Raw genomic sequence first — 8,747 nt, 5'->3', positions numbered from 1 at the left:
GTTGAGCCTGGGGGCTGCCTGGCCTGTGCCCCTTCTTTGATGCCCTCCCCTCAGGAGTCTGAACTCAGAGGACAGAAAGGAAGAAGTGTCTGTCTGTTCTTGCAGATGGACAGCCAGAGTAATTAGATACTAAAAAAAAGAGAGAGAGAGAAGAATCCTGGGTAGTTAACTTCTGAACTGACAACCATGCTTGGCACTTCTTCTGAGCGACCTGCCCAAAGACTGGAAAGCAGTGAGAGTTTTGGGTGGGGAGGTCTTGAAAAGCTGTAAAGAAGAGCTTGGAAGCCCATCTTGAATCAGGTAAGGTGATACAGTAGATACAGGTAGCCTGCATTCCTTCAGGGGCTTTGCCCTTTCCTCCTTTTCAGGTGACATAGTTCAGTCAGGGATGTGGCTTCTGCCCATAGTCGGTGGGTGGGTCCCCACAACTCAGCTCTGCAATGTAAGGACACTTCAAGTCCTTGAATATTATTCCTTTGATTCGTGATTATTTTATTGATGGTTCTTTTCTCTCCCACTCTGGGTTCTCCCATTGAGTTAGATACAAGCACTGCTATTACTTTTGTTTTTATTATGACTACTGCTAAATTTGCTGAAACCAATTACAAAACAAAAAAGCCAAGCTAGTGAGGGCCAAAACAGATATCAAAATGTCCGCATAATAGATTGTGGCAGTTGCTTCTTGCAACTGGTTGGTTGCGGTCAGTTGGAAGCTCTGTTGTACCTTCTGGCTAATGAGCCAGACTGCCCACTGCTCTTCCTCTGGAAGACTTAGGTGATACTTCTCCTGGGAAGCTGGCCGGGGGCTGCCCCCCCCAGCTGGTTCCTCCCAAGTTGCCCCGTTGAGTCTGCTGAGGACAGGCCATGAAAGCATCTCACACCTGTTGTTAGGCAGGAACTTGACGCTGATGAGGTTGCCATGGTTCTGATGGCAAAGATGAAAGCCTCTGGGAGAAGCCTTGAATAATAACATGGAGAAACCATGTGGGGAATTAGAGCAAGCAGAGGCGGCGGGGGGGGGGGGGATGCTGCAGAAGCCGGGAAGGAAAGGCAGATGGGAGGAAATTCTCTCACTAGCTGTATCAATCAAATTCAAACAAATTTTTGAATGTGAATATGGGGCTTTTTGCTTTGCCAATCACAATGATCCAATTTGTTTATTAAGATACAACCATTTAGATGATATTTTTCTTACTCCTGCAATTAATTGTATCCGCAGAGATTTGTCACTACAGGCTGTTTGTAGGGGCTTAGGCAGATTAATGGAGGGAAGTTCAGCTCTGCATTATGATAGGTGCCACACAATTAGCACCCAGTCCGCAATTCTTTTTTTTTTGTCACAACAGTATACGCAAACATTAACATAAAACAACAAAACATTATATAAACATATATATAAGCAAAAGTATGCAACAACTATATTAATTTGATATAATGAAAGGGAACAATAGGACAGGAACGGTAGGCACTTTTGTGCTCTTATGCACGCCCCTTAATTAATTCTTAATTCTTAATTCTTGTCCTCTATCTTTCATAGCCAAAGCTCTCACTGATTTTAGGGGTGTCACTTATTAAGCCAGCTCCCAGCTATTGGCCATAGGGCTCTTAGGTGTGTTCCTAGGACTAGATCTGATTCCTCCCCCTTGTCCTGGACAGAAACTGAAAGTGAGTCATGCCAGGAAGAAAACGTAGGCTGGTTGTTCCCTTGAGACACCCGGGATGCATGGGGACAGGACTTCAATGGAGACACCTGGGAAAGGTGGTCAAACTGACAGGAGGAAAGGGCAACCTCACTGGGATGCTTCAAATAATGCTCCATCTATTTGAAAGCCCTAAAGCCGTGACTTTGCTCAAGAAAAGTTGAACAACAGCCTTGGCAAGATGGCGTTGCCTAAGCCAAGCAAAGATGCCATATTTCAGTGGATCTCAGGAAAATTGCTTAAGGTACCAGTTCCTCTAGATTGCCAACCCTATGCCCCCTCTCACGTACAACAAAGTCATCTTTGGATAAAGCCATAGTGAAGCACCCAGCCCAGAAGCAAACCTCTTATTAGGTTCTCACATATCCAGCCAGGCTTCTTTATTTTCCCTGTTTTCCGGAGCAGAATAAAGTTGGTGGCTTCTGCACATGGAGGATGATGGCAAAGAACAATGGTGCCAACCACCAGAGAACGGTCTCTATAAAAACCAAAGGTAACCCGGAGCAGACCAAGCTGAGCAGCCACGATAGCAGGTAACTCAGGGCTTTGGAAAGGCTGCAAGACCCTCTATTTGCCAGATGAGCATCTGCTTACATTAAGACAATGGCATTCTGTATATTTGAATGCATAGTGTCTATTTGGGTATGTGTGTGCGGGAACATGGAACAAGAATGTGGTGCTGCAAACCCGGCTCCTTTTGTGCACATGTTTCCTGTTGCAGCCATGTATAAATTGGGCAGTTCAAGGCTTCGATGCTGCTTGTGTTATTCAGGTGGAATTCACTAACCGGTTTCCTACCTGCTGCCCCATCTAGAGAGGTTGGCGAGGCTGCCCTAATGCCAAGGAAACTTTCTTCCTCATATGACCCATGAGATGGCATTTCATCAGAAAGTGCCTGGTCTTTCCACCCCTTGATTTGGAGCCGTTTCTTGCCTCATCAAAGATAGGCTGATAGAAGCAGGGTCTGCTTTGGCCAATAAAGAGCTTCTTTCCAGATCACTGGGCCCCAGAAACATGGTTGGCAAGGCACAAACCTATGGATTCCCACCAGTCTGTGTAGGGAAGGAGAGGCAGCTTAGCTTCGTTTCTCTGCTGTGGCCAGAGCAATGGGTCTGGGGAAGGCAGAAGCTCTTGATGTCTAAGAGAGCAGCTCAGGGTTTGGCAAGTTACCAAGGCCTTATTTTCATGGAAAGAGAGGAGTGGTCTTGCTGAGCATGGTGGGTGATGGTGGGCTGCTGCTTAGCTTCATAAGCCAAGGAGGACCATTTGCTATTTGGTCTCCTCTCTACAGGCTTCCTTCAGTTGATGACGATGCCGCCTCGGAACTGCAACGAGTGGCTGCCTTAGAGGATGCAGACCACCCCAAAAAAGGAGCCCTCTCCAGGTAGGCTTCCGGTGGCTTTAGCCAGCTAGGATCGGCCAGGAGGAAAAGGCAAGGGAGCAGGCCTTTTTTAGTAGAGTTGGATAACAGCAGGGATTTATTCTTTGTCCTGAAATGCAGCCGTATTTTGCCAGAGTCATTGGGGAGTCTGCTGCACCCCTTCCTAGGCAATAGGGGGAGAGGTCAGTGGGTCCTTTGTTGGAAACTTTGGGCTGCAATCGCTTCAAGAGTAATTCTGTAGTTTGCCTCATAAGACTGATGCAATCATGGTTCCTGGGTTCAACATATGAGGATGTGTTGATGTTTCAGCAGGAGGAGTAACAATGTTTTGGGGACTACAAAAGGTCAAGATGTATTCTGTTCGGACATTACTGCTTTCCTTTTCCAGTCCTAAGCAGGCAGAAGAAAAAAACAAAACAAATGGCCAGTTTGTTTCCCTGAAGCTTTCTGTGCCACATCTTCAACTCCAAACGAATCAACCAACCAACCAACCAACCAACCAACTAACCAGCCAACCAATCTTCTTCCCTAGGATAGCTCGGCTAGTGATGGCTGTCCGAGGATGGGCAAAGAAAGGTAGGAAAGAAGAGGAGAGACCGGACTCCTTCCTTGAGCGCTTTCGTGGACCTGATGTGAAGGCTTTAGCATCAGAGTCGGCAACGGCAGGTGGAGATGGCCTTGCAGGCCAGGGCCGGAAGAAGTGAGTCTGCCTGACTCCCTGGTGAGAGGGGAGCTCTCTCTTCTGGGCTTGCAGAGGGGACTGAGGGACTTCCTTTCCAAGGGGTGTCTCAAGAAAGAGACCAATGAGGGCCGCCTTGGCCTTGGATGGGGGAGGATGGCAGATGACCCCGATTGTTAATGCCAGAAAATGGCTGCTGGCCACTCTGTGGCGGGGAGGTGAGCAGCTGAGAAAAATGAGAGGAACCTGAGAGAAGAAGGAGAGAATGCAGCCCATCTACTATGGTGAAGGTGGCTTCTTGGGCCCCCTGATAAGGGAATGGTGATATCACACTGAATGCATTTGAGAAATGTTGCCTGGACCTCTCATGAGGAATAGCAGAAAGTCTGAGGTAATCTTTTGGCATTTGGCAAAATGGCAGAACATCTCTTGAGGCCACCAGTACTAGTAGCTAGTGTCTCTAGTTGTTGCTCAGTCCTTCAATGGAGCCTCATCTCCCAGAATGGCTGCCATCTACCAACTCCTATCCTTACACGCTGCCCAGCAGGCCCCAACTGCTCGGCTTTGTCAGGGCATTGTCTTCATGGGTCCTTTTCCTGGGCAGCCAGGGAAGCCTTGAAATGCCACAGAAGCAGAATAACAGAATTGGAAGGCACCTTGGAGGTCTTCTAGTCTAACCCTCTGCTCAAGCAGGAGACCCTCTACCATTCCAAACAAGTGGCTTTTCAGTCTCTTCTTGTAAACCTCCAGTGTTAGAACACCCACAATTTCTGGGGACAAGACACTGATTATTTTCACTGTTAGGAAGTTTCTTCTTAATTCCAGGTTGCTTCTCTCCTTGATTGTTTTCCATCCGTTGCTTCTTGTTCTGCCTTCAGGTGCTTTGGAGAATAGGTTGACCACCTCTTCTTTGGGGCAGCCCCTTAGATATTGGAACATTGCTATCATGTCTCCCCTGGCCCTTTTTTTTATTAAACTAGATGTACCCAAGACAGATTGAAGGGCAGTGAGTCATAATCAGCCCCAGAGTCCTCTCATTATCTGTTCAGGAAGTAGACCATCAGCCAGAGACTGGCGCTGTCTCTTTCTTACTCTGGGCTAACCAAGGATGTGCTTTACTGAAGCCAAGGCAGTGGATGCTGGACAGAAGTATGGCAGTGGCTGTGCTTTGGCTTCCTCAAGTCACACACACACCCTCTCTCTCTCACACACACACCCCTCAGCCTCCAGACCCTGGGGGCCCTATCTGAACTGGAGCCGGATCCTTCCGCTCATCAGCCCTGCCCTCTTCCCAGTGCAGCTCAGCTCCTTTAAAAGAAGGTTTTGACTGTGTTTCCAGGAAGAAATGGAAAGTTCTTGTGATGGACCCTGCTGGGAAGTGGTACTACCGCTGGCTCCTGGTTATTGCAGTGCCAGTTCTGTACAATTGGTGCGTGCTGGTTGCCAGGTGAGTGGGGACTGTGGTTTTGGGGCTTGCCTCCTGTGTGTCTCACTTGCTGGGGTGACCTGGCTGCCTTCCCCAGGGCTTACCAACTGAGCAAGGGGCATGCATAAGTGCACCTGCGTCCCTACCGTCGCTGTCCTAATATTCCTTTTTACTTACTCTTTTCATGTATCCAAATTATGTTTATACTTTTACCCTTTATCTTATATTTGATTGACAAATAAATCAATAAAATAATCCAGCAGGCTCCAACAAGTGCAGAGGGGAAGAAAAGATTCCCAAATAGACCCTTTCACAACCCTTATTCTGCCCCATCTGTCATCATCCGCCACTATAGACCTGAGCTGACACACCCAGACTGCCTCCTTTCGTACCTGCCATAGTATCTCTCTTCCACTGGCTGCAGAGGAAGAGTATGTAAGGGCAGAGGTTCTTTCAGACATCTCAGTCATCAGAAGGAATGTTTCGCTGGTGGACAGCTGTCATCTTCTGATGCATGGAGGCCCAACAACTGTCCCTGGAAATTGTACTGGCTGTCTTTCCTCTCTTGGGGACCCCCCCCCCAAATCAAGGAAGCCCTTTTGGTTCAAGGCAAGGGAGTACCAGCCAGTTCCTTGTACAGAACATCCAAATGCTCGCTCCCACCACTATGAGTTCACTCTTAACAAACTGATTTTCAGCCTTTAACCTCCCCCCACCCTTCCTAGCAGTTTTCTGAAATTGCAGGGCCCATTTTTTTCAGATCAACTGAATGTTGATCCATTTGATCATGACAGAAATTGACTGGCTGGCCTGTTGCCTGAGCCTGATGTTGTGGGCTGAGAAGACTGGCTCAAAGTCACCCATCTGGCTTTCACAGCTAAGGAGGGACTAGAACTCTCAGTTTCCTGGTTTCTAGCCTGGTGCCTTCACCATTAGACTAACTGGTTCTTGTTTTCAGCTTTTAATGAAGGTGCACAAAATACACCTTAAAGAATGTTCACCCTATGGTGACCATTCGCCTGTTTTTCCTTTGGACAGCCCTGCCTGTTGGCCCCATGGTCTCTATGCCCTGTTTGTCACAGGCTCTTCAAGGGCTTCCTGGGCAGCACCTCAGCTCTGGTCTCTTTGCAGAGCTTGTTTCAATGATCTCCAGAGAAGATACTTGCTCTGTTGGCTGCTCCTGGATTACCTGGCAGATGGCATTTACATCGTGGACATTGTCATTCGGATGAACACAGGTGAAGGAGATGAGATGGGATCTAGATTGGGGATCTGGTTTGTGCTCTTTCTGTAGCTGAGGGAAAGATGCCTCTCTTGCCAACAGGCAGAAAATGACCCTGAGAAAGTCAATCTCCTTGCTTTAAGTTCTTGGGGAGAAGAGGGAAACAGTGATACATTTATCAAGTTTTATTGCTAGCAATGACCAAACTGGGCAGTAGTGGCCATCATAGAAATGACACTGCCCTGATAGCCAGCTGAATTAATAAGTGTTCAAACTGGGGCACTTGTAACTTTCAATATTTTGTCTCACCAACCTTCATCATTGTGATAATGGAAAATGTTGTCCTTTATGTTGTGCGATCCAGAGTAGTTCTTTCACTGATCACAGGCAGACTGTGGACCTTGGGTATAAGGAACAGTAGCAAAGAATGATATACATGACTATATTTGAACTGCTCTTTGTGTTTTTCCTGGTAGGTTTCCTTGAGCAGGGATTACTTGTTAAAGACTTCAAGAAACTGCGTGCTAAATACTTTGCCACTTTGCAGTTCAAGTTGGATATCTTATCCATACTGCCTACTGACTTGGCATATTTTGCGGTTGGCATCCATCGGCCTGAGTTACGCTTCAATCGGCTGCTGCATTTCCCTCGCATGTTTGAATTCTTTGATCGGACTGAAACAAGAACCAGCTACCCAAACATCTTTAGGATCTGCAATTTGGTGATGTACATTTTGGTCATTATCCACTGGAATGCCTGCATTTACTATGCCATCTCCAAGGCCATTGGCTTTGGAGAAGACACCTGGGTTTATCCAAATATCTCAGATCCAGAATATGGATATCTGACCAGGGAGTATGTCTATTGTCTCTACTGGTCCACCCTGACCTTGACTACCATTGGTGAGACTCCACCCCCTGTGCGGGATGAGGAATACCTCTTTGTCATCTTTGACTTCCTAATTGGAGTTCTCATCTTTGCTACTATTGTGGGAAATGTGGGGTCCATGATCTCCAACATGAATGCCACCAGGGCAGAATTCCAGGCCAAGATTGATGCTGTCAAACACTATATGCACTTCCGCAAAGTAAGCAAAGAAATGGAAGCCAAGGTTATCCGGTGGTTTGACTATCTTTGGACCAACAAGAAAACTGTGGATGAGTGGGAAGTGCTCAAAAATCTTCCTGACAAACTGAGGGCTGAAATAGCTATCAATGTCCATCTGGAAACCCTGAAGAAAGTGCGGATATTCCAGGACTGTGAGGCTGGGCTCTTGGTGGAGTTGGTGCTCAAGCTTCGCCCTCAGGTTTTCAGCCCAGGTGATTATATTTGCCGGAAAGGAGATATTGGTAAAGAAATGTATATCATTAAGGAAGGAAAGCTGGCCGTGGTGGCAGATGATGGTATTACTCAATATGCCATACTGACGGCAGGGTGCTGCTTTGGAGAAATCAGCATTCTCAACATTAAAGGAAGCAAAATGGGGAACAGGCGAACGGCGAATATTAGGAGCATTGGCTACTCTGACCTCTTCTGCCTGTCCAAAGAAGACCTCATGGAGGCTGTGACTGAGTACCCAGATGCCAAGAGGGTCCTGGAAGAACGTGGCCGAGAGATCCTCACCAAAGAGGGGTTGTTGGATGAAGCGGCAGCGGCGGAAAGCATGGAAGCGATGGATGTGGGTCAGAAGCTGGACAGGTTGGAAACCAGCCTGGAAACACTGAACGCTCGCTTCTCTCGTCTCTTGGCTGAATATGATGCCACTCAGATGAAGCTCAAGCAGCGCCTCACTTCTCTGGAAACCAAACTGAAGGAAGACAAGCAGGACGAGCCTTTTCCTGAGGGTTTTATCAGCCCACTGGGGGAAGAGGAAAAAACCAAGCATTGAAGTCTTGCTTCCTACCATTTCCTGCTCATTTACTTTATTTACTTTGTTTGCATGTTACTTATTCCCCCCAAATCGAATTCTCATCAGACTATCTGACCACAAGATTCATTTCCAGACTGCTGCTTTTTACACAACTCTCTCCCCTTACAGTGACCTTAGCACTCTCCCAAGGCTTTTCTTCTTTCACTAGTTAACAGATAACGGAGTCTCCCTTTTTCTTAATTCCCTTCCTTCATTCCTTTTCCTACCCCCCTTCAAGATGGGACAATGCAGGATATTAGATGTTCATTCTGAAAAACAGCCATGAAATTGAAGTAGACCAGGCTGTCCTTCTCCTACTTTTGGCCTCTATCCTGGTGACAATAATCCTTTTTGAAATATCATTTCACAGTTGGTGACTAACAGCCGATAAAAAAGTCCCAAGTCTTCCTATTCTGGAGCCAATTTCCAA

At 47.1% G+C, this 8,747-nt stretch overlaps 1 protein-coding gene across 1 annotated transcript; it reads left to right on the top strand.

The window, feature by feature from the left end:
* Positions 1–2,826: 2,826 nt before the first annotated feature.
* CNGA2 (cyclic nucleotide gated channel subunit alpha 2) lies at positions 2,827–8,296 on the top strand. The gene is made up of 5 exons (XM_058154609.1): positions 2,827–3,084; positions 3,614–3,781; positions 5,100–5,207; positions 6,318–6,424; positions 6,885–8,296. The coding sequence occupies exons 1-5, from the start codon at positions 2,915–2,917 to the stop codon at positions 8,294–8,296; spliced, it is 1,965 nt and encodes a 654-aa protein (XP_058010592.1). The 5' UTR covers positions 2,827–2,914.
* Positions 8,297–8,747: the final 451 nt, after the last annotated feature.

Source organism: Ahaetulla prasina, chromosome 11 (genome assembly GCF_028640845.1).
Source record: "Ahaetulla prasina isolate Xishuangbanna chromosome 11, ASM2864084v1, whole genome shotgun sequence".
NCBI classification, from domain to species: domain Eukaryota; kingdom Metazoa; phylum Chordata; class Lepidosauria; order Squamata; family Colubridae; genus Ahaetulla; species Ahaetulla prasina.
Note: the sequence above shows the minus strand (reverse complement) of the source record. Positions and strands in the feature narration are given on the sequence as shown.